This window comes from Leopardus geoffroyi, chromosome B4 (genome assembly GCF_018350155.1).
Source record: "Leopardus geoffroyi isolate Oge1 chromosome B4, O.geoffroyi_Oge1_pat1.0, whole genome shotgun sequence".
Classification (NCBI taxonomy): domain Eukaryota; kingdom Metazoa; phylum Chordata; class Mammalia; order Carnivora; family Felidae; genus Leopardus; species Leopardus geoffroyi.
Genome location: NC_059341.1, coordinates 24,300,081 through 24,326,014, shown reverse-complemented (window position 1 = coordinate 24,326,014; position 25,934 = coordinate 24,300,081). Strand labels below are relative to the sequence as shown.

Genomic DNA, 25,934 nt, shown 5'->3' with positions numbered 1-25,934 from the left:
CAAGACTATTTCCAGAGGCTTTTCTGGTGATTATTTCTCCTTTAATGTTCTCCCCTCAGGTGTTTTTGTTGCCTTTCATGTCATCTCGGCTCTCCACGGTGGTTTCCTTTTCTTTTGCAGCCCTCATTCTCTAAGCAATTATTTTGATTACTTGGGAAAATTTGCCTCTGTCATTCTGAGGGGTAATTATGGAAGTCATTAATGACAGGAGACTGGGCTATTCTCTTCCTGCGGATAAGAAGCATCATCAGAGACCCCCTCCCCCCCCCCCCCCCCCCCCCCCCCCGCCCAGCACGCCTGTTTAGCTCCTGACCATCAAGAAAATTTACCATTTCCACACTGCACTTCTGTTCACCAATGTACCCCCATTATGGAACAAATAGGGTAGGTACTCAATGAATATTTGCTGAACAAATGAATGTATTAATCTTAAAGGGCACACAGATGCTTTGTTAGCCTGTCAGTCTGCAAGGCTCATTAGATTTCTCCTTTGGGGACAAATGATTTACATGCTTGTAACAGGTGAACATAATCACAGAGGTCTTTTAGTTTCCGGCTCTGGAAGCCCAGGATCTGGACTTGTGAAAAACAACACTACAGCCTTGGACTGGTGCTGTTTACCGACCTCAGGACACTTCAGGGAATTACTTTTCAAAATGGCTTTCCTCCTAATCCTTTCAGCATTTATGGAGCACTAATGGAAAACAAACAGCTAGTGCTCATCCCAGGAGCACTTAGAACAGGCCAACCAGTGACTAATCCAACATGGAAACTGGAGGAAGAAGCTGCAATGGACATAAGATGGGCCCACATTCCTATTTATAGTCTCATCATCTCAGCTAAAAGGGGGATACAGCATGGCCAGTGACTTGAACATCTGAAGCATCAAAGAAATCTGATGGGTTCAGAAATCATTTCTGTGGAGATTGCTGCCCTGGTTGATTGGCCAAGGAGTCTGACTGGTTCCTGATGGCTCAAAGGAAGGGCCCCAAAGCTGAATATTCAGGCCAGAGCCTACACCATGCACTATATGACTCTGTGGTATCAAGGATTCGGGGTTGGTTTGGACTGACCTGGCAGTTTGGGTACACTTGGTAGGTACACTTTGGGTACTCCTAGGTAGGAGGAGGGAAGTTAATTGGTCTCCAAACTGGATCCTTTGGACCACTCCAGAGTTGGATTTAAACTTGCGTGTATCTGATCCAAGATAATAGCTGGGACCACTAGGACTCATCCTGTCTAGTCACATGGCCTTGGCTAATCTTACTGGTCCCATGGGAATGATGGTGCTTGTCTGATCTCCCATATAGGGACATGGTAAAAGTAAAATGAATACTCTGAACACGAGTTTGATTGTATCACAAAGGCAGTGGGATTATCAGAGACTAGAATGGGAATCTTCTCGCTTTTGCTAGTCTAGGACTTCACTTAAGATGATTAAGGAGTAAACTGATCATCCTTTAGTTGAAAGCTAAAGAGGTACAAGGGGGAGTGACACAGGGAACTCTAGTTTGCCCTTAGAAGCCTGGCCTCTCTTGATATTGGATATTTTCAACGTTTATTTATTTTTGGGACAGAGAGAGACAGAGCATGAATGGGGGAGGGGCAGAGAGAGAGGGAGACACAGAATCGGAAACAGGCTCCAGGCTCTGAGCCATCAGCCCAGAGCCCGACGCGGGGCTCGAACTCACGGACCGCGAGATCATGACCTGGCTGAAGTCGGACGCTTAACCGACTGCGCCACCCAGGCGCCCCTTGATATTGGATATTTATGGGAAGAAGATCCATGTTTTATTTCCATAGTTTGGAAGGCTTTTACGAGATTCTCCAAAATGCATTCATTCATCAAATACATGTTGAGTAGTTGTCACATGCCACACAGTTCCTATTCTGAGGATGACAACGGCGCATGGAAAACTTTATCACCATGACCTGGGTTGCTATGAAGGAGGCTGAAGGCTCCGAGGGACATGTCTAGGTGAAAGTCTAGAGCCCAGTGTCAGAGTTATGCTGAGGGAGCTTCAGGAGAAAGGTGGTTTTATTTTCTCCCTCATTGCCTACACACTTAGGATTGGTGTAGACTTATCTGGCTGAAGTGGACACTCCACAAGGGCACAGACTGGTGTTTCCTTTGTTCACTACAGTCTCCGTCATACCAGCAGGGTTGGCATACATTAGGGGTTCAATGCACACTGGTTGAATGAGTGGATGAATGAATGGAGGTGTAACTTTTCCTCCCTAGGGCGGTGTTTTGACACAGTATGTTCTGAGGAACCATCTGTATCAGCACCAGATCAACTGTGTTATTAATGTAGATTCTCGGGTCCCACCCCAGACCCCCAAGTTGGTATTTTAGGAAGATGAACACCGCGTATATCCACTTCTTCAGTGATGCCACTGTCTACCAGCGTTCAGCTGCTGCAGCTGTGTTGTCTCCAGGGCCTGACACCATCAGTGCTGCTCACGAGCCTTCTCTGCTTCTCGAAACCCTCATCTAATGCTCTCAGGCCCCAGAAATGCGGGTCTGCAATAATGATTGAATCCCTTGCTACCATCTCCATTTCTATGGCTGCCCCCCTACCTAGGCCCTCTTTTTACCTGGATGGTAGCTCCCTAATTACCCTTCCATCAACCTGGACTCTCCACTAGCATCAGAGTATGCAGGAGAGCTCCTGCTAGACCCGCATCCCACGGTGTCCTCCCAGCTCCACTGGCTGAAATTCTATGTATTCTACCTGTCCTGCTCTAGACCCATCTTTTTTTAAAAAAAAATTCTTTTTAAGTTTATTTATTTGTTCTAGAGAGAGTGAGAGCAAAAGGGGAGGGGCAGAGAGAGAGGGAGAGAAAGCAAGAATCCCAAGAAAACACCACAAGACAGGGGTAGAGCCCCATGCAGGGCTCAAACTCATGAACTGTGAGATCATGACCTGAGCAGAAATCAAGAGTTGGACACTTAACCAACTGAGCCACCCAGGTGCCCCTTGAAGGTGACCTCTTAAAACATCATTCTTGGCTCTCAAACTCGGGATGGGCTCCCCATCCTCAAACTTTTGGGGAGGTGCATCTAGGTTTCTTTTACAACCAGTTATATTCTGTCTTATGTGATGCTTATCTGTGCATTCATCTTATATCATCTGGAAAATTGTGTCCCCTTCATCCCATCCAGGATCAGGCACAAAAACAGATGCTCATTATCTAATGTATTAAAATAAGTTAATATTTTAAGAGAAAATGAACATTCATTCAGTCACTCAGCAAAGAGTGTGCCAGGCATCAATTTCCCTTTAATAGTTTTCTCCTGGTATTTTTTTTTTCTCAGCCATTTGTCAGTCCCTTTGTTATCTACATTTTCAATGAGGGAGGCTAATCACAGAAAACTATAGGGAAACCTGCTAATTTGCATAATTTGCATAACTATATACAAATAGATTTACTGTGAAAACTAGGTAGTTATATATTACACCATCCTTGCAGGCCTAAAATTAAGGTTTGTTCACCTATCTTCCTTCCTTCCTTCCTTTCTATATCTATCTGAGTTTTTAAAACAGTTTTTTAAGTTTATTTCTTTACAGAGAGAGCGCTCTTGCAAGCCAGTGCAGAGGGGCAGAGAGAGAGGGAGAGAGTGAGAGAGAGAGAGAGAGAGAGAATCCCAAGCAGGCTCTGCACTGTCAGCGCAGAGCCCGACCAGGGCTCGATCTCATGAACTGTGAGATCATGACCTGAGCTGAAACCAAGAGTCGGCTGCTCAACTGACAGAGTCACCCAGACACCCCTATCTACACTGAGTTTTAACCACGATGAAAATCTGTGACATCCGGAAAATAATCAAGTCTTAGCATTCTCTAATTAAATGCAGACAAAATGAAAGGTCTACTCAGTAAGAACAGAGTTGAGGGCAGGTGGGGGCCTTTGCTTATGACAGGCTTAGGTATCTGTCTAGAATGCCTCCTAGCATTCATATCAAGAGGCTCATTCTTCTTTTTTTTTTTTTTTTGCATACAGTTGCTCTTATCAATTATCTTGGACTTAATCTGATGCTGTCATCAGTGCATTTAGCTCCACCAGTCATTAACAGACTAAGCAATATTTATATTTAGGTTAGTATTTTTCCTGTGGTTTGTATTGCTAAGGAGAAAAATACGGATTTACCTTACTATGGGTATTCTCCAGGTATATCTGATAACAGAGGATTTACTAATTAACGTTAGCTCCTCCTCAGTCTTGTTTTCTCATTCCTGAGGGGATTCAAGATCGAGTCATTGCCAACTCTTTCACAGTTCTTATTAGGACAGGAAGACTTCTCCTTCCCTGGCTGGCATCACTAGAGAGATGGGGATGTGGGAGGGTGCTTATCCTCACCTCTCATCTGGATTGTAGGACTGATCTTATGACTTTTATAATTATTATCATCTCATTTTGCAAAATGTGCAGCTTTAAGTTGAAAAGCAAATGGACGTTTTTGCCATTTATGTGTCTAGATACTTAAGGTTTTGCGTGAGAAATTAAAGGAATATGTATCCATAAATTATGTGGCTGCTGAGAGTGTTCTTTTTTCCTTTTTTATTCCCTCTCTGGTGCCTTTATTTCAGCACGTTAGAAACTGGATCCTCTGCCTATTTCAGGCTTCAGTTGTTGCTGTTGTTTAATTCACACCTGATGTCCTCCAAGTTATTTCTCTTATAACCAACCGCTGCCCCATGCTGGTGAGGAGGCTTCAGATGGAAAAGGAGCAGCGGGAACTGATGAACCATGAGAGGAACATTTTTGTGTAAATATAGCTAATGATCATCATCTTAATAGAAACACCGCAGGAAAAGGGGACAAGAAGGATGATACTGAACAATATTTAGAGCTCAGGCTTTCCTCAACTACCTAGCTGATATTTATGTTCATCATTTTTGATTCCCACCAATCAAGGAAATGAAAAATCTACTCATGTTAAAACAATTTGAGAGTATGCCAATAATTCCTATTCTTTCTTTCTTTCTTTTTTGCCAAATGGAAGTGTCTTTGCCAACAGAAGGAGTCTCGTCTGGGTGGTGGGGACCAAGTAAGTGTCTTTGTCAGGCTCTCACTTTCAAGAGAGGAAGGGGCCCCTGCCCGGCTCAAGGGATGGAAGCCCACCCCTCATACCATGTTTATGAGGTAATGACTGCAGGCAGCTGCTGGATGGATACTTAGCAACACTTAGAGGAAATTCAATGAGAGCAAATACTATTACAGAGGCTTGTGTGAAGAATATGTAGCCCAGCCATCCCTGGAAACCACGTAAGAATTATTTCTGCATTGAGACCATCTTTCTACTGCCTTTTTTCCTGGATGGATTTAAAGAAGATTGCATAAAATGGCTGTTGACTGCATTATTTCACTCCCAAGCCCCCTTATTTTCTTGTTAGCTATCCACCTCTTTAACTGCTCAAGGCATTCAGTTTTACTTAGAAACATCTTGTAAAGAACAGCACATGGAACTCACCGTAGACATGGTTCCTCTTCACATGGACCCGGGGAAGGGCACATTCTTGGGTCTTACCCTGGCAGGTCTCACTCCTGCTGACCGAGTTATTTCTGTGTCCCCTGGGATTGAACTGCCACCTGCTTGTGCAGGCTCCCGAGAAAGCTCACAGCTAACTCTTGGGGCCCCTCTCCCAAATGTACAGGACCTCAGGGAGTGCCAGCCTTCCTCTAAACTCTCCTTTTCTTGTTTCCTTTGTCAAGGTTCCCTCGTGCACCCTTTCGGTTAGTTGGGTTTTTCTAGCAGTTGGGTTTTTCTGTCATGTCCAGCTGCTCTGACCATTGCCTCCTGTGAGAGGTAAATGAAACCAGGTGGGAAGTTACTGATGTGTGACATTGAAATTAGGAATCTGGCCAAAATTAAAAATAAAATCTTGGACCTTTCCATCCGATTACATTTCAGCAACCAGGTATGGTCTTTGAAAGGGCAGCAATTAGGTCCAGCCAGTACCGTATTCTCTTACTTACAGAGTCTCTGTCCCTGAGAGGAGTGATCATCTATAGTTAAATGCTGGGATCAACAGAGTAGCTGAGCAAATGGAGGTTACTGGGTAGTTCCAGAGTTTTGAAAAAGCTTTATCTCGAGAGGTTATCTCTTAAAATGTCAAAAGAAAGCTATCATGGTGGGGTTTTGACTTTTCACTTTTGTCCTCCAAACAAAAAGAAGGCACCAACCACCCTGAAAGGATCAATCACTGGGTAAAAACCAAGAGCTGAGAGCCAACAACAACAAAACAACAATAACAAAACACCTCTTAAAAATCCAGATGTCCTGCCGTATAAAGCAGCCTGGATTTGTTTTCTAGATGAGTGAGTGTTAGAAGCAATTTGGCTTATGTTCTTGCCTGTGCAGAAGGCAGATATCCAGAAATAGGATTAAAGAAACTTAATCGTGGGTAATCTGCAATTTGGAAATCAGTTTTTAATCTCATAATAAGGGTCACCAGATATAGTTTCTGTCTTTAGTCGATATGCAGCGGATCTACACATGCTCACCTTTGCCCTCCACATTAGCCATAATTTAAAAACATCGACATGGCGTCCGCACTGTAAGGCCTTGTCTCCAGTGTCGTAGGACAGGTCGTAGTGTTTATCTTGCTGGAAAAGGTAGGAAGCATGCATCTGGTTGCAACTCTGCATCAACCCCTAGAAGAGAAGGGAAAATTTAGGAAACTCTACTGACTTGGTCAGGTATTCCATCAGATTTATATTGTGGTGAAATGTATTAAGAAAAAAATTTGCGGAAGATGGTGGCGTAGGAGGACGCTGGGCTCACCGCATCCTGCTGGTCATTTAGATTCCACCTACACCTGCCTAAATAACCCAGAAAACTGCCAGAAGACTCGCAGAATGGAATCTCTGGAGCCAAGCGCAGACGAGAGGCCCACGGAAAAGGGTAGGAAGGGCGGAGAGGCAGTACGCGCTACACGGACTGGAGGGAGGGAGCCCGGGCGGAGGGGCAGCCCGCCCTCCAAGCAGAGCCCCCCGAGTCTGGCTCGCAAAAGCGGAGGGGCCCGACGGAGTGTGTTCTGACAGCAAGCGGGACTTAACATCTGGGAGGTTATAAGTTAACAGCTCTGCTTGGAGAACGGGAGGGCTGGAGGACAATGGGAGGGAAAGTTGTTGAGCCTGGAATGACAGAGCTCAGCTTGACGGGGAACAAAGGCGCTCACCAGCGCCATCTCCCTCGCCCATTCCCCAGCCAAAATCCCAAAGGGAACCAGTTCCTGCCGGGGAACTTGCTTGCACCGCGCAAACACCCAACGCTGTGCTTCTGCGGATCCATCCCTCTGGCGGCAGGTCTGACTCCCTCCGGTGCTGCAGGGCCCCTCCGGAAGCGGATCACCCAAGGAGAAGTGAGCTGAGCCTGCCCCTCCCGCCCCTGTGCACCTTGCCCATCCACTCCAGCTAATACGCCAGATCCCCAGCACCACAAGCCTGGCAGTGTGCAAGTAGCCCAGATGGGCCACACCACCCCACAGTGAATCCTGCCACTAGGAGAGGGAAAGAGAAGGCACACACCAGTCTGACTGTGGCCCCAGCGGTGGGCTGGGGGCAGAATTCAGGTCTGACTATGCCCGCCCACCAAAGCAAGTTATTCAAGGCAGCACAGGGTAAGTGCCCCACAGTTCCACACCACTCCAGGGACTATCCAAAATGACGAAATGGAAGAATTCCCCTCAAAACAATCTCCAGGAAGTAACGACAGCTAACGAACTGATCAAAAAGGATTTAAACAATATAACAGAAAGTGAATTTAGAATAATAGTCATAAAATTAATTGCTGGGCTTGAAAACAGTATAGAGGACAGCAGAGAATCTATTGCTACAGAGATCAAAGGACTAAGGAACAGCCAGGAGGAGCTAAAAAATGCTATAAATGAACTACAAAATAAAATGGAGACAACCACAGCTTGGATTGAAGAGGCAGAGGAGAGAATAGGTGAACTGGAAGATAAAATTATGGAAAAAGAGGAAGCTGAGAAAAAGAGAGATAAAAAAATCCAGGAGTATGAGGGGAAAATTAGAGAACTAAGTGATGCACTACAGAGAAATAATCTATGCATAATTGGTATTCCAGAGGAGGAAGAGAGAGGGAAAGGTGCTGAAGGTGTACTTGAAGAAGTAATAGCTGAGAACTTCCCTGATCTGGGGAAGGAAAAAGGCATTGAAATCCAAGAGGCACAGAGAACTCCCTTCAGACGTAACTTGAATCGATCTTCTGCACGACATATCATAGTGAAACTGGCAAAATACAAGGATAAAGAGAAAATTCTGAAAGCAGCTAGAGATAAACGTGCTCTAACATATAAAGGGAGACCGATAAGACTCGTGACGGATCTCTCTACTGAAACTTGGCAGGCCAGAAAGGAATGGCAGGAGATCTTCAATGTGATCAACAGCAAAAATATGCAGCCGAGAATCCTTTATCCAGCAAGTCTGTCATTTAGAATAGAAGGAGAGATAAAGGTCTTCCCAAACAAACAAAAACTGAAGGAATTTGTCACCACTAAACCAGCCCTACAAGAGATCCTAAGGGGGATCCTGTGAGACAAAGTACCAGAGACATCGCTACAAGCATAAAACATACAGACATCACAATGACTCTAAACCCGTATCTTTCTATAATAACACTGAATGTATATGGACTAAATGTGCCAACCAAAAGACATAGGGTATCAGAATGGATAAAAAAACAAGACCCATCTATTTGCTGTCTACAAGAGACTCATTTTAGACCTGAGGACACCTTCAGATTGAAAGTGAGGGGATGGAGAACTATTTATCATGCCACTGGAAGTCAAAAGAAAGCTGGAGTAGCCATACTTATATCAGACAAACTAGACTTTAAAGGCTGTAACAAGAGATGAAGAAGGGCATTACATAATAATTACAGGGTCTATCCATCAGGAAGAGCTAACAATTATAAATGTCTATGTGCTGAATACGGGAGCCCCCAAATATATAAAACAACTACTCACAAACATAAGCAACCTTATTGATAAGAATGTGGTAATTTCAGGGGACTTTAAGAAAAAAATTTGCAAGGGACACTGAATTTCCTGGAGAAAGAAAGCAATAAGAATCAAATTTTTTAGATGGGGCCAATATCCAGACAGGATGAGCTGTTGGGATAGGTAAACCCTGTGGGATAAATGGCTCAGGGTCAAATGTAACTTCAGGTTAACAACAGTGAAATATATGCTTTTACTCTCCTTTTTACAAGAATGCATTTATTCAAAAACATCATAATCAGAGTATAATGTTCATTCTTTGAGGAATATCCTGATGTTTTGGTTTTATTGTAATTAAAATACTTTAGAAACTTTTGCTTTGTAAAATACTAATAGTGTGATTATTCTAGTGCTTTATTTACACTTAGTTCAGGTACTTTATCATCTGGCTGTTATGTTTTGAATTCTCTTTGGAAGCCATAGCTTTTAAGATAGCTTATTGTTATTTTTATATGCTGAAATCTAAAAAAATAAAGACATCATTATTCTGAGATGTCTTAAATAACCAATCTTTGAAATGCCATATTCCCCTCTCAAGAGTGGTTAGAGCTTCAGTACTGTATTTTTAAAAAATGTTCATTCATATATTTTGTATTCATGCAAGAGACAATGGGAGTAAGAGGGGGATGGGGGTAGGGGCAGAGAGAGAGGGAGAGAGAGAATCCCAAGTAGGCTCCACACTCAGCTTAGAGCTTGATACGGGGCACAGTCTCATGAACTGTGAGATCATGACCTGAGCCGAAATCAAGAGTGGTACACTTAACTGCCTGAGCCACCCAGATGCCCCGAGGTCATATGTTTTGAAAGGACCACTAGAAGCTGGTCCTCTCTACCCACTGTTCCACACTTTGGGGTGGTCTCCCTTAGGACTGGTACACCTTTTTGTGAGCTTGCATGCCAAGTTTCTGTGACCATGAAACAAAATGGAGTCACCTGTTGCAACTTTCAATTTTATTGGCCTTCAAGTGAATTTTCTTTTTCAAATCCAATGTCATTTTACCACTCTATTACAATTATTTAATTTCCCTCACTCTCAAAAGAATAACAATGAATTTCACTGCAAAAGGAGCCCGAACTATAGGGTTGAGCCCAGTTTTATTGCCTACCATCTGGTCTTTCAGGGTCTCCTTACAATTTTAGTTGCATTACATTTTGTGTTAGTTTGGATAAATTATTTTTTAAAGAACTCTCACTTCTAACTTTAACTAGATCACATTTTACTCTTTACTTGCCATGAGTCACAAGAGAAAAAAATGCCAAACGTTCTGTAAAAACACAATTGTACTGTAGATAATGAAAGAGTCAGAGGCTTCCTGTGGTTCGTGACAAATTAAAATGTGGTGGGGTTTCTGGTGAGGAGACCAGCAATGCTGCTTTAGTCAGACAGCATGATTCATTCACTGTTCTTTGGAATAGTTCGGTCACTTTGCCACCCATGTTCCATACTAAACTTCTGGTGCTGAGGCTAATTAATTATCATTGGCAATGAAATATCCCATTGTAACTACCACAAGCAATGGAGTATAAAAATGCAGTAATGGAGTGCCGGTACTTGGGATTCTCTCCCTCCCTCTCTCTCTCTCTCTCTCTCTCTCTCCCTGTCTCCTTCCCTCCCTCCTCCCCCTCTCAAAATAAATAAATAAACATTAAAAGAAACCAAAACACATGACCTCTTAAAGGTTGGCCAGCACCAGTCTCATTGCACAAAGGGATAAGTAAACGTGACGTTTTTCACATAAAGGGCCTTGATAATATCCTGATTCCAAGCCATTAAAAAGTTATAGACCATTATGTTGTAAACTGTTTTAAGTAGGCTCCACACCCAGCGTGGAGCCCAACATGGGGCTTGAACTCAGGACCCTGAGATCAAGACCTGAGCTGAGATCAAGAGTCAATGCTTAACCAACTGAGCCACCCAGTCACCTCTGTTACAAACAATTTTGAATGTACTAATAGTTGCTGTGCTATAAAATAGTTGTAAAAGAAATTCCCATGGTCAAATAAATTTAGGAAACTCTACCTGATAAATTCCTTCTTTAAAGATATTTGCAATATATATCCGCCTATGAAAGGCTCTGGTATGCCCCGAAGTAATAAATCTTGCTTTTAACTCTTCAATTTAAAATATCCCAAGTTTTTAAAATCTTTTTTATTTTTATTTAATTTTTTATTTAATGTTTATTTATTTTTGAGAGAGAGAGAGAGAGAGAGAGAGAGAATATGAGCAAGGGAGGGGCAGAGAGAGAGGGAGACACAGAATCTAAAGCACACTCCAGGCTCTGACTTGTCAACACAGAGCCTGATGCAGGGCTCAAACTCATAAACGGTGAGATCATGACCTGAGTCGAAGTCAGACGCTTAACCAACTGAGTCACCCAGGCACCCCTAAAATATCCCAAGTTTTGTAAGCCCAGAGCTCCCTTATCACAGAATACTTAATACGGTCTTATACAATGACCTTATTCCTTATATCTCAATAAGGAACATGCTGTCAGAGCATCATAAACTCTTGGATTTGGAAGGGATCCTAGGGGTTTTATTTTGTTCTTTTTCAATAAAGGAATCTTTTCTCTCCCTTTACTAATAAGTGTCTGTCCAATCTCCAGTCACTTACCCCCGGTGGTGAATTTATCCCTATGCAAAGCATTCACTACCTCGGAGGAAGCTTAATTTTTAGAAAAGCTTTCCTTTTATTGACCAGAAGTCAGAACTTCAATCATGGCATATTCTGATTGTGCCATCAAATCGTTCCATCCAGTGTTACAGACCCAGTTCCCTGAAGAAACCAAATCTCTTCCACTTGAGTCATTTAAACTGTGAAGGATGCCATCTTCTCAGTCTTTTAAGTTTCTTTTTCTTTTTAGATTAAACATCCTTGCTTATTTCAACCACATCTGTCACAGGTTCACCAATTGTTGCCCACCATTCAAACCCTAGCTTGGTGGGGTCCCATATGCAATTTGGCACTGACCTAAGCAAATGGCTTCAGGCATGGTTTATCTAGAGGACAGTGGGAGACTACGACCTTCCTCATCTTTTTTTTTTTTTTTTAACATTTCATTTAATTCATTTTTTAAATTTACACCCAAGTTAGTTAGCATATAGTGCAACAATGATTTCCTTAATGCCCCTTACCCATTTAGCCCATCCCTCCCCACAACCCCTTCAGTAACCTTCTGTTTGTGTGACTCCACTTCTTTTAGACCCATTACTTTTTTTTGAATGCTAAGTTTCTCTTGATGCATTGTTGACCCTGCCAAGTACAACCTAACATTCTATGCCTTTTTTCACAAGTACAATTTAGCCATGTATGAAACATACCTGTCTTGTAGACTCAAACTATGACCGTCCTATACTTGGACATAAGAGGACCTCAGCATCATCCTTGTTAACAATTTGCCCTTTTTGGAGATGGCTCGCTGTTCCAGGCTGTCAAATCATCCTGTATTCTGATTCTGTTAATACACACATTTATTCTACTGAACTCCATGGATGGACTGGGCCATGAGTCAGGGAAGACATACCTCTTCTCTAACCAGGAGAGCAGAGCACTGTAAGGGGACGCCCATCATCTTGTGTGGGTTCCATGTCACAGAGTTGGCCCTAAAGGAAAGAAATGAAGTTAAGAGGGTGGCACCCATGGCAGACTCAGACTACAAGGTCCTGTGCTGGGACAACAGAGCTTCAGTGTTCTTAGCACTGTTTCTCAGACTCCCAGATGACACTAACTTTACAAAACAAGAAGTGGGCTCTTAAATCTACAACCTTTTCTTTGTCTACAAAGAGAATAGGCGAGGGTCGGCATCTTCACGCGGCGCCCCCTTAGCTTCCATGCAGGAATTCAGCCAGCCTCCCTGTGGTCCCCTTTGAGGGACTGGGATCATCCAGTCCAGGGTCCTGGCTTTGGCCATCAAGGAGCAGAGCACCATGCAGGTGAAGGGCTGTCCTTGTGTGCCTCCATTGTTCATGTTTCTGACACTATCACAGTGACTCATTTCACTGCTTAATTTTGTTCTCACTCAGCTTCTCCTTCTTCCTCTTCAATTGATCATGACGTTTCTCCCAAGTTTCCTTTCACAACAGCTTCTAGCTCATCCATTTCCATCTCTTCTCTAACCCACAGACATCCTTCTGGACCACAGGTGGGATATGCTATAGCCCCTACAGCAGTTTTCAATCTATTTTGTCCTGACACACTTGAGAAATACAATGCTCTCCCATCAGCGATTGCCAGGTATTTATGCTATCTGAAAAGTCTAAAGCATAGTTCTGGGTCAGATGATGATAATAATGATAATAAATAATAATAATAATGCCCTCAAGGGTGAGCCCAGGCCACGTGTTCTGTCTTGTGTTTTTTCACTTTTCCATACCCATTTTCATCACAACAGACTATTTTATTTTCATTCTCAGAAAACTCTATACTCACACTCCTGGGTCTCCTTAATACCATTTCCTCTTTCTGGAATGTCATCTCTCTTTGCTTCACTTGGTTCAATCTTACTTATTCTCTAAGGCTCAGATCCAGTGTTATTATCTCTGCAGCCTTCTTCAAGTTCATTCAACTTCTCTCCCTCACTCTCTCTGGACTACTCAACTAGCTCCTCCCCCAGCTCCAGGGAAAGCAGCAGTTCCCTCCATGAATGAGTTCCCATTGCAAGGTGAGCCTCTGTGCATGTCTTCCGAGAGCCTGAGGGATCCTTGGGGCAGAGAATCATGAGTGTGACCCCAGTATGAAGAGACTCACAGCAGGAGGGAAAGGAGAACAGCCATGGCAGCTGCCTCCGGAGTGTGGGAAATTACTTCCCCCTCCTCTGAGGGAACAAAGGACTTGGGTTCACCCTCCTCTCAGCTCTCAAGGTGCAAGAACACTGGGAAGAAATGAGAAGCTGGGACAGTCTCATTCGTTTACCTGATGAATGGTGGGCGTCAGCCGGCCAGTCGGAGAACACCTACTGGCCTGGGGATCTCATCTGAATCAGTGAATAGGCCCAGCTCATCTTCTGATACATGGTAAACATTAAATAAGGTTGGCTTTTGCTATCAGTTTCAATTCTATCATTTCCACGCTTGGTGACATGAAGCATATATATATATACTGCTTCTATAATATTCTACAGCTATATGACTAATCCTGATGAAACTCAGCTTTGTTAATAATGACATCTGATGGAGAAGACAATAGCTGTTATCCATTTCTCTGACTGGAGGTGTTCGTTTCTATGCAGTGGCCAACTTGTCTTTTTAGAGTAGAAGCTGCTGAGGTTCACAACTGCCTGTCACTGAGTCTCCTGTCCTGCCTCTCTCTCAGCAGGGCTGCCTCACAAACATGGCAAAAAGCTGCACACAGTGATTCAGTGATGTGCCGTTAGTTTATTTGAGAAATGTTGGCAATTTATGAAAAACAGCCTCAGGTTCATTTCAAAGCGTTGGCTGTGAGACTCAGTTATGTGGTTTCTGTGATTTACTTTAAGTTAGAAAAAATGAATCCCTTAGGGCTGTCTTAAGACATATCCTTGTGCCCTCATTTGCACCTCAAACTCAGAAGACCCCACACGAACTCATTAACTTACCCCCTCCTCATCCTTCTAGATCTATCCTTTCTTGTGTGTTCTGTGCCTCAGCGCCTCACACTGTCTTCCTCCCACACATCCAGCTCTCAAACCTCAGTGTTTTAGTATCATTTTCTTTATCCTGCTCTCATGACATCACCCCTTGCAGCTTTATTTAAATAATAGTAATAATAATAATAATAATAATAATCTCTGTATAAAGTGTTTTATTCTTTAGTCCTTGGTGCTAGATTTTGTTGTAATTTTTAAGGAAGATGTTTCAAGATGCCAGCTTGGTCAAAGATACCTACAAAAAAAATGTCCCCCATACCTTTTGACATATTATGCAAGACTGTAAAATCTGCCAAGGTGGAAAGTCTCTAGAATTTCTTTTTTATTTAAAAAAAATTTTTTTTTTCTCAACGTTTTTATTTATTTTTGGGACAGAGAGAGACAGAGCATGAACGGGGAAGGGGCAGAGAGAGAGAGGGAGACACAGAATCGGAAACAGGCTCCAGGCTCTGAGCCATCAGCCCAGAGCCTGACGCGGGGCTCGAACTCACGGACCGCGAGATCGTGACCTGGCTGAAGTCGGACGCTTAACCGACGGCGCCACCCAGGCGCCCCAAGTCTCTAGAATTTCTTAAAGTATTGGAAAGTAAGGCAAAAGAAAGTATTATATATATATATACCACACTCTAATTACACGAAGAGCATTGTACATTACAGAATGCTTAAACACTATCTGTACTTAATACTTTCTTTTATATACTTTCATATATGCTTTCATATATATATATATGTATACACACACACACATACACACACACACACACACACACACACACACACACACACACACACATACAATGTTTCAGAAGCAAGGGAGGTAAACAGAAGTCCTTGTTCTTTAAATTACACTTGGTCCTGGGGCGCCTGGGTGGCTCAGTCGGTTAAGTATCTGACTCTTAATCTCAGGTTAGGTCACGATCTCAGTTTGTGAGTTCAAACCCTGCATCTGGTTCTGTGCCGATGGCACAGGGCCTGCTTAGGGTTCTGTTTCTCCCTCTTTCTTTGTCCCTCTCCTACTTGCTCTCTAAAGAAAGAAAGAAAGAAGGAAGGAAGGAAGGAAGGAAGGAAGAAAGGAAGGAAAAAGAAAGTTTAAAGAAATAAGAACCAAAAACTTAAAGAAAAAAAATCACACTTGGTCCCATAGACGAACAAGTCTCTGTGAATAGTTTGTCCTTTTTGGTGGAAGCGACACTCCTGGGTTCATCCCCTCATTTCCCTCCCTGCTGCTACTGCCCCAGTTTGCACCCTTAGCTTCTCTCACCTCCGCTACCACTTCTCACCTGGACATTCCCAAAAGCTCAGTGGTTTCCATCTCCTCCCAAATCCAGAGCTATCTTTCCAAACGGCAGGTGAGATAATCCGCCTCGTCTCCTCAAACCCCTCCATGGGTTTCATTTTTGAAAGCCACAGTAGGGGCTTTCATTTTTGTGCCCCCAACCTTTGAAATCCAAGGCTCTCCATGTGAAATAGTGGCTCCTACAGCAGTGATTCTCAGCTCGGGGATTTCTGTTGATCCTGACATGGCCCAGGAGGCAAGTTCTCCACCGAGACTCCCTGGGCAGGACTTGTGGACACTCCACGAGCTTACTAGTCACTTCCATGAGTCCAAGGCTCCAACCAAACTTATCTGGACTTCCTCCAAGGACTCTTTCCAACTTCCATGTCCTAGCTAGCTCTTCACCTTGAATGCCCTTCTTCCACTTCCATCTCATGAAGAGCCAATGCCCACCCCTGTGCGAAGCCTTCCTTTAATAACCCTGTTGAATAGGAATCATTCCTTTTTCTGTGCTTGCCAAGCAGCTCGCTTGTCTCTTGAGCCTTTACTTCCTCTGCCTTGAATTTTAATCCATTATTGACTGTCACTCTTCCCTACTAGATTCTAAACCCTTTGAAAACAGGCTTCACACCACATTGGTCTTTGTTCTCTTGCTGTGCCTTGCATATGGCAGAGGTTTAGTAGCTACTGAATTTAGTTTCTAAATAGCTCTTGGGGCAGGGGTGAGGGCAATAATTGGTAATATGGTAGAAGGCGTGCCAGGACCTCCAGCTGGGCTGGAAAACCTGGAGAGTGGGCCACCACAAAGGGTTATCACAGGTAAGCAGCAACCTGCTGTGGGGAGGGATTAAAGGAGTCAGTTTACATCACACAGAAGCATACTTTGGAGTATTAGGGCTTTTGGCAAGCCCTCTCAGCTATGACATCTCTAGAAAATTTGACAGTGTTAGCGAGGAAGAAGGTTGCTTTCTGAGAATTTGGTAGGCACTCCAAGGGAAGCCAGGCAGGCTCTGGTTACACGTGCCATTTTGTTATAAGGATGTCATAGGGGACCCTGTGACCACTGGGGAACCTCTTGATCTGGGGACAATAATTGTCCATGGATTTCCTCCACTTTAGAGTGAATCTTTGAGAAAATGTATACTCCCAAGTGAGGCAAATTTCTTTCTTCAACTTAAGCCCATACACATTATGCCCAGGGCTTTCCACTGGCCCTACAACCTTATTTGCCAAAGATAGTGTGCCTTTTGCTAATAAGTCAGCAAGATGGATGCTCTCAGGTAGACAGGTGGCAGTCCCTCATTTTTGGGGACTTCATATTTTGCTATCCCACTTAGTAGATTTAGTTATAATACCATTTCAAGAACGATGGCCATTGGAACAGACTCTATGTTCCACAGTGAATGTTCTAAGCTTTGCTCTCAAATAATAGTCTTTAGTACAAAAGTGTGTGGGTGTTTATTTTTCCCAGGTTCAGGGTAAGTAATTTAGTGAGCTTTTAAGTCATCATTGGTGGAGGATGCTCCGTGACTCTCAGCACTTGGAGTCCCAGGTGTATTAAAGGTACAATAATAGATGCTTACTTTTTGTGCTAGAGAGAAAGAAACTCAAAGAAGAGAGAAGTACTGTGTACAGGCCACCTCTCTCAAAAGCACGAGAATTTTGTTCTTGTTCTGATCATCTGAGCAGGCACCTTCCAAGCTGTTCTTTTCTTTTCTTTTTTTTTTTTTTTTTGCATTGTCTCTCCCTGCTTAGTGCATTGCCTCCTCCTTACGCGTCTGGTTTCATACAGATCTTCACGGGGGAAAAAGAAATTGGGCGTGGGAGAAGCACCTGAGGACTAGAGGCAGAGGCCAAGACCGGCTCACTCTGGGAGGGGGCTATGCCTGCCTTCAGCCTCCCATACCTAAATGGGTACCAGCGATCAGAGAGCATAAGCAGTTCTACAGTTGGGCGCTGACCCCAGCCAGCAGACTCAGGGACAGCTATCCCGCTGACCTGAGCCTCAGCTGGTCTATCTCGAGTCTTCCATGAATCAGGCAGTGTGCCCCTGACTCTGCCTTGGTAACCCCCACCCCTCTTTCTACATTCATGGGCTGCCTGCATGTGAATGGGCCTGGGTATTGCAGAGCATGCCTCACGCATTCATTCTGGTCTGGCTGCCTGCACGACCAGTGCTGACAGACGCTCCCACACTCCACTGGCCTCTCTCCTCATCCCAGAACAGAAGTTGTGCCAAGACATCTAGGGGCAGAGCCAGTGGGAACCTCTTCCTGGGCAGCATCTGGCTACCTGGCAGGGCATGGGGGGCACTTGGCCTCAGATGAACTCAGGCTCTCTCAGCTGCCTGAGTGTCAGCGCTAACCATTACTGTTGACCTGCCATGGTGTAATGGGAGAACTGGGAACGTTGAGCTTCCTTTGCACATGGTCAGCAAAGCCTGGGGCTGATATTGCATTCTATAATTTTTTTCCTTTCTCTTCAGACCTGCATATGTTTTATGCTAATCAAATATAACCTCCTTTGCTTTTCTCAACCATCTACTGCTTAGTCTTTGGGGAAAAAAGAAAAGGTACTCTGCTGCATCAATCAGAACTATGTAAAAAAAAATTATCATGGAATTATAACCATGAGATGATGTTATCACAAGTATGTCTTGCTTTCAGTGGGCTGTATCAAACCCCAGACCCGTGCTTGCAACACTAATAAACTATAAGGGTGCAAATTTACTTATTGGTTTCCTTAAGGTGGTCAATATTATCCTTTTATGGAGCATGAAAGCTACAGATCCTCTCCCTGGAAAACTATAACCTGCTAAGAGGTTTTAAACAACTTTGGTAGTTGGTTCAGAGATTCTAGGAAGGTCATTCCTGAGTCCTCTGGCCAACCACGGACTGCAGTTAGGAATCTCTATTGGAGAAACATTCCGCTTGGGCCACTTGATATGGGAATTTGATTTCTTTTTGTTGTTTACACATAATACACATGTGTCAATGACCACACAGGCAAGGCACACAAACACTGCACAGAATGGGCTCACCTGTGTTCTAAGAGTTCTTAGAAATTGTGTGTAATTTGCTTTTATATTTAGCTTTCATGTTTTACGTAGTTAACAAGAAAAATGGGCATACCTCTCCACGCCGCTCAGTTTCCACTTGTGTTTCCGGGACATCAGTAATCCCCCACCCCAAGCTGCCTGCAAAAGGAAGATCATACAAGGAAAAAGGTAGTGGGTTTTCATTGCCTAGATTTCTAAAGTTTGGTGTCTTCCAAAACAGTGAAAATCTTGTGGGGTGAAAGTGATCTCTTCAACCCCAGGCAATTTAGGGGGTTGGCCACCTTATTCTGGTACTAGACTTGCAAAGTTTAAATTGGGGGCTGTTCTAAGGTTTTAGGTTCCACACTACATTTATACAAGTGGAAGGAGACAAATTGGGGGGCACATTTCTTGTCTGCATAAGAAAAAAGATCCTTTCCCCAACTTATCACCACCACTCATAGTGCTAATGAAACTCATGATCTCAAAATGAGAAACCCTATTGTCTCCCCAGTTGGCATTACAGAGGATGGGCTAGGTACCCATTAGGCTGCTTCTGAGTTGTAAGGAAAACTCCTTTGACGAGTCTGGATAATTCCAGAGGAAATAAGCAGCTTCATGATCCTATTTTACTAATGTGTACTTTTGGATAAGATAATTTCTCTGCCCAAAAAAGAAAGAAAGAAACAAGCAGGAAGAATGTGTACCAGTCAATTCCCTGAGCGATAGGAACATGCTTTTTAAAAATTTGTACTCAAGTTTGAAGATTTGAATTAGTGTACTGATGTAGTGATCTCTTTTAAAAAAATGTCAAGATGGAGATTCATTGGAAAATGTTGAAATTCTTTGCGGGTAAAAATAATCCTGGGATAATTTTAAGGAAAAAAAAAAAAAACCCCACCTGTTAGGGTATAATTGCTTTATTTACTTATTTTTTAGTTTGTTATAATTTCAGGTTGAAAAATTATCCAATTTTCCAAATGGGTACTATTTTAAGAATTTTTCTAATCTAATTATAAAAGTATAAACATTTAAGATAATACATTACTTGTATTTGATTGTGCTAAATTTGATATGTTTCAAAGAAAGCAAATACAATTGGTTAAGAAATCTCTCTATTTTAAGTAGAAATCCTGGAGGGGAGACAGCAGCATCTGCTGGTTTAGGACACACAGACATTGTTATTTTTAATGTTGTCAGATTAATCCTCTTCCTGAATCAGCTAGCAAGGTTTAACAGGCTCTCCAGTTCTGAGACCCAGGTCATAATGCTACTGGAATTGTTCAACCTTTTCTTAGTGTCTTCATTTCTAAAACAGATGGGGTCATTGGTAGCCTAAGAAACAACTCACACTGTGAATCAGGGAAGGAAAAGAAGACTGATACCCGCCATGCAGGATAACACTGGGATAGTGGAAATTTACCTGGCTCAGCCTTAGTTAGTAATAATGGATTAGTAACAAACATTTTGCAGGTAACAGCTGATCTTTGAGCCAGACTTTGATTTACAGCAGTTGAAGTTTAAATCTTTTCATTTTGTCTATGGAAAACTTGACGTTTTTTCATTTGAAAATGCTTTGGTGGGCACATCTTCATTTTAGTGTGCCCAGGCCTGGAGTCAAAACATTTCAAATATGAAATATCTTCTTAAGTGACCCAGCTAAGAAATTGGAAATTGGCGTCCCATATCTCCTAGCAAGCTGTCAAGTCTGCTTTCCTCTCCAAATATACAAATACCTGACTTGAGTTTGAGATTTTATCCCTTGGGTTTCCCATGGAAACGTAACTCCTTTATGCCTTTTTGATCATTCTCACAGGGAAGTACAATCTGCATGTGTGTGACTGTGTATGTACGTATGTAGGCTGCATTCCTCCGTGGATGTTATGGGCCAATGAACCGAGAGCTAAGTGCTCAGCTTGGATACTGGTCATAGAAATGAGAATATTATCATGTTGGGAACATTAACGCATCATCAGCCTCCAACTTCCTCTAGTCAACATTGTGTGCTATGCAAGTTGTGTGCTGCTTTGTCTCTGCAATCTTAAAATCTTAAATATCCCTATTCTAAAAAGAAGCTCCCAAAGGAAAAAAAAAAAAAAAAGAGAAAAGACAGACTTCATTCCACGAGCCCCCAATGAATAAACATGCAAGGGCATTTTAGTGGCAGTTCCTATGGGATACTCACATCCACATGCATCCAGATCTTGTACTTTTTGCAAATGTCAGCGACCGCCAAGAGGGGGTCAAATGCTCCATACACAGTGGTCCCAGCTGTGGCACTCACAAGGAAAGGAACAAATCCCTATGCAAACGAGAAAGCCCCAAATAAGGTCAAATAGGGCTTTGAGAATTTTTTCAAACAGCTGATGAAAACAGTAGAAATTCTCCCCCATCATCTGCAGTTTTGGAACCATCAGCAGGATCATCGACACCCTGGAGCCTGGAAGGATGTTCACTCTCCAGGATCTGAGTTCTCCAGGCCATTCTGTTGGACCTGTCAGTCAGTCTTATGAGAATAGACACTCTGGTTCTCAGAAGAGGCTGCACTGGACCCATAGGTGAGGAAGCTTTGTGGTGCCCACAAGCCCTTTATTTATTCCAGGTAGATTCCCCTCCCCCCCCCCCCCCCCCCCCTTGGCCCACTCTTCGGTCTTCCTTTTCTGTAACAGTGCTTTAGAGTGAGCAGACAAAAGAACAAAGAGAAGGAAATCTGACCGGCCCATTATTCCTAGTTGGAAAATCCTCAGATATAAATTTATTTGGTGTCTTGGGCAGGAAGGGTTCGTGTGAGACTATATAATAAGCCATGACTCTTATCCATCTAAGCAGTCCTCTGGCCCTGGCTAAGTGAAAATTGCTGGAAGAAGGTAGAACAATGTCTTAAACAAGGTGTGAACATAGCGGGAGATGTGACAGGATGTTATAGAGTCTGTCTTTAGGTGGCAGCAAAGGTTTAATCTTATGGTTTGTGCTACCAGGAGTAGTTCTACTTCAGAAACAAGGGGAGCCTTCTGGCCACTGTGTAGGAAATAAAAAAGGCATATGAAGAGGAATAATTTTTCCTGAGTTGATAATAATAAAATGTATGTTTTCTGTTGAACTAGGAACTGTAGGTTATATCCACTAAAAGTTACATTTAGGGGTGCCTGGGTTGAGCATCCAGCTCTTGATTTTGGTTCAGGTCATGATCCCAGAGATGTAGGATTGAGCCCCACGTCAGGCTCTGTGCTGAGCATGGAACCTGTTCAAGATTCTCTGTCTCCCTCTCCCTCTGCCCCTCCCCTCATCATGCTCTCACTCTCTCTCTCAAAAAAAAAAAAAAAAAAAAAGGAAAAAAAAGTTACATTTAAGGGAGTTCTACAAACAAGCTCTCTGGTTTGCAAACCATCCAGAGATGTAAATGACTTTCTAGGTCTCCAGAACTTGCTCCTTCTAAGACTTCTAAATTGTTTCCTAAAAAATAAGATGCTTAGAGAGCCAATCGTATCCATATTTGTAGGCAGGAAAAATGGGCCCCTTTCAAATACCCATACAACGGTAACTCATGCTGCGTTAACATTGTGATGTTTTCCACTTGTGAAAATGATCTTTCAAATGCATGTCTGTTTAATGTCAACCCTCAGCACAGAGAAAGACAAATGCTTTAGAAATTCTTACAGCATCACTATGTGTATTACCACAGTGTATATTATTTAAAGAGCAACTTAGACCTTTCCAAAGCAGAGTCTACAACTCAGAGTCATAAACAGTGACTGGATGCAAAATCCCACATTCTCAGTAAGGCTTGGAGGTTGAGAATTGAGTCCTCTTTTTAAAACAAAGCCACAGTGTGTTCTCCACTGGATGAAAATAGAAATATGTACCCTTGGTTTGTTAACTCTCTACAAAAACTTACTTTCTGTTTGGCTTCAAGGATCCTTCTTTCAAGATCAGATGGGATCATTTTCCCTCTGAAAGGAAAAATAAATACATTGTAGGTTTGCTTCGAATACGTTACTTTGTTGTCCTTACAAGCAGCCACATCAGGGTAAAAAGTTCAGCCCTAAACTGTTGATAAAAATGATCTGTTAAGACAACTCTGTGGCTATTTCCAGGCAGAAAGGCATTTCCTCCCTGAATGATGCAGGACTGTGATTTCTGACACATTTAGGAGAGTCCTGACCACATGTCCCTCCACTCTGCACAGAACGTGCTTTTTAGGCCATCCTCTTAACTCAGCTGAAACAAGCCTGTTTCAATGCAAGACAGTTGGCAATGAAAAGAGAGTGCAGAAAAAAGATTTGCATTCCCAGTCTTTAAATGAATGGAGCTGCAATTTCGTATATAGATGACATGCCAAGAAGAGAAAATCCATTATGAAACAACTGAATGAAAATATTAAGAAAGCTACCTAATTACGTGCTAAAAGCATAAAGCAAGCCAAGAAAACATGGGCTCAAATTTCAAACGTTTAGATACGTGGGCTCTGGAAAAAGAAACATCCTTTCATCCCTGAAATGTTTCTTTCCTAAAATAAAAACAAAGATAGTGCTTTGCTAATTATAAAACTCCATCATTATAGGAGGCGTCTTGGGTGGCTCAGTTTGTTGAGTGTCCAACTCTTAGTTTTGGTTCAGGCCATGATCTCATGGTTCATGAGTTCCAGCCCCACATGGGGCTCTGCACTGAGAGTGCAGTGCAGATTTCTCTCTCCCTTTCTCTCTCTGCCCCTCCCTGGCTTGCTCTCTAAACAAACAAACATACATTAAAAAAATTAAAAAATACATTATAATAATCAAAGGAGTTGATTTCCACAAGAAGCTAGATGTAGCTAGATGTGTAATTCTTAGTCGAGTTGCCTAATTTCTCGGTGCCTATTATTATCATCCCTGGAACATAGTGATAATAATATTACTTATGGAGTTATGAGGTTTAAATAAATTAATACATACAAAAGTATTTTAAAAGTGCTTGACGTGTGGGAAGCACTCCATAAGTGTTAATTTGTATTGTTGAGCTTGTAATGCACTGTGACATGCATATCCTGAGTCTTTGGGAAAAAAATAGGGAAAGGACAGAGTAGTTGCATGGTGACAGAGGCAGAAAAATATTCTTTAAACCAAAATACCTCTCTTGAGGTTGCTAAACTGGATAAACTTCTCACATCAGGATCATCGATCTAGGGTGTTAAAAGGCAATTTGAAAAATAAATTATGGGCAGGAGGTTGTCACAATAAATGGCTGGGAGATGCTACTGGCATTTAGGGACCAGTGAGCAGGGTTTGGTATTTGTCACTAGTTCAATAATTTATTTGTGGCGGTTCCTGTGACTTTAGGTATAGAGCAAACATTGAGCTACTTTATTACATCTTCTAAGCTTTACATATTGAAATATATTAATAGAAGTTACTTTTCTAACACCCATTTGAGAAAAATATGTTACTTTTCTTTAAATTTATTTTATTTATTTTTATTTTTTTACATTTATTTATTTTTGATAGAGATAGACAGAGCACAAGTCGGGGAGGGGCAGAGAGAGAAGGAGACACAGAATCCGAAGCAGGCTCCAGGCTCCAAGCTGTCAGCACAGAGCCTGATGAGGGGCTAAAACTCACAAACTGCCAGATCATGACCTGAGCTGAAGTCGGACGCCTAACTGACTGAGTCACCCAGGCACTCCTTTTCTTTAAATTTTTTTAATGTTTATTTATTTTTGAGAGAGAGAGTGAGAGACAGAGTGCAAATGGGCAAGGGGCAGAGAGTGAGACACAGAATCTGAAGCAGGTTTCAGGCTCTGAGCTGTCAGCACTGATGTGGGGTTCAAACCCATGAACCACGAGATCATGACCTGAGCTGAAGTCGGATGCTTAACAGACTGAGCCACCCAGCCTCAGTTAGAAAGTTACTTTTCTAATGGCCATTTTATAAAAATAATTTTGGCATTATATAGTAAGTAGGTAAGTTATATTTTCTGTGATTTTCATTTCATTTCATGAAGGAGATGTCACAAAATGGTTGGAATATAAAAGAGATATTAGGCCTGAAAGCATTAAGAACCACTGATTTATGTGAAGCTGTTTTCCAAAGGAAGGCAGTTAAAATGCAATGATCTGGAAATGGTAATGGACAGGTTACCAATGGTCAGTCAGGCTGGATTGGAACAAAGGAGAGTAAACGAACATCTGGTGCTGAGGGTATGATTCCAGCTCAGAGCAGCCTACCTCTGGGGAACTTCCGTGAGAGGGGGCTTCTGAAGGAAGGGCAGAGGGAACGGAAAGGCAGGGTGGTGGGGCTGGGAACAGGAACTCGCTGCCTACATTTCTCCCTATGTTTCACAGCTTGGTCCCAGCGGCACCCCCCAAAGCAGTGATTTTCAGTCTCTCCTGGATCAGGCTATGCTCAGACACCTTGCTTCAGCACCGATATAAACAAAAGGTGCAGATTTCAGAAGAGATTCACGTATTATATTTATCCTTTACATAAAATTTTCAGCCCGTTAAAATTGCCATGGTATTTTTGTGGGTAAACACGCACACTGAGGGAGATTCTCAGAAACTGTTGCAAATCCCAAATTTTGCCAACCACCTCTGCTTTTGGAGAGTTTTGGGTAGACTAGTTTGACCGCTGCTATTTGCTCGTCTAATCACATCCGGATAGTTTTATTGAGCATGAGGCAGTAAGGTGTCACCGAGAAGTCACAGATTAGGGTACATTAGAATTACAAGGGGCTGGAGACCTGTTTCTAGTCTAATTGTCTCATTTTTCAAATGAGGAAGCAGGCCAAGAGAAGTGAAGTAAGGCCCAAGATCAAATGTGGGTAAAAAGTTGGTTGTTACTAGAAATAAAACACCGAGCTTCCTAGAAGGGCTGAACAGATAGGAAACAAGCCTATTTAGAAAGATTAGAGTCTTGAAAGATAAGATAAGTCCTTGCAGATAATATCTGACTTTCATGGATCAGAGGTGTCTTTCAAGTCTGTCAGGAAAGCGGTA

At 42.7% G+C, this 25,934-nt stretch overlaps 1 protein-coding gene across 1 annotated transcript in view; it reads right to left on the bottom strand.

The window, feature by feature from the left end:
• The window catches only part of GAD2 (glutamate decarboxylase 2), an 88,126-nt gene that overhangs the window by 13,354 nt on the left and 48,838 nt on the right, over positions 1-25,934 (bottom strand). The window contains exons 9-13 of the mRNA XM_045465689.1: positions 22,859-22,913; positions 21,149-21,265; positions 19,058-19,122; positions 12,551-12,629; positions 6,508-6,657 (exon numbers count right to left, since the gene is read on the bottom strand). Coding sequence (XP_045321645.1) covers positions 6,508-6,657; positions 12,551-12,629; positions 19,058-19,122; positions 21,149-21,265; positions 22,859-22,913 — 466 coding nt within the window. The remainder of the gene's footprint in view (positions 1-6,507; positions 6,658-12,550; positions 12,630-19,057; positions 19,123-21,148; positions 21,266-22,858; positions 22,914-25,934) is intronic.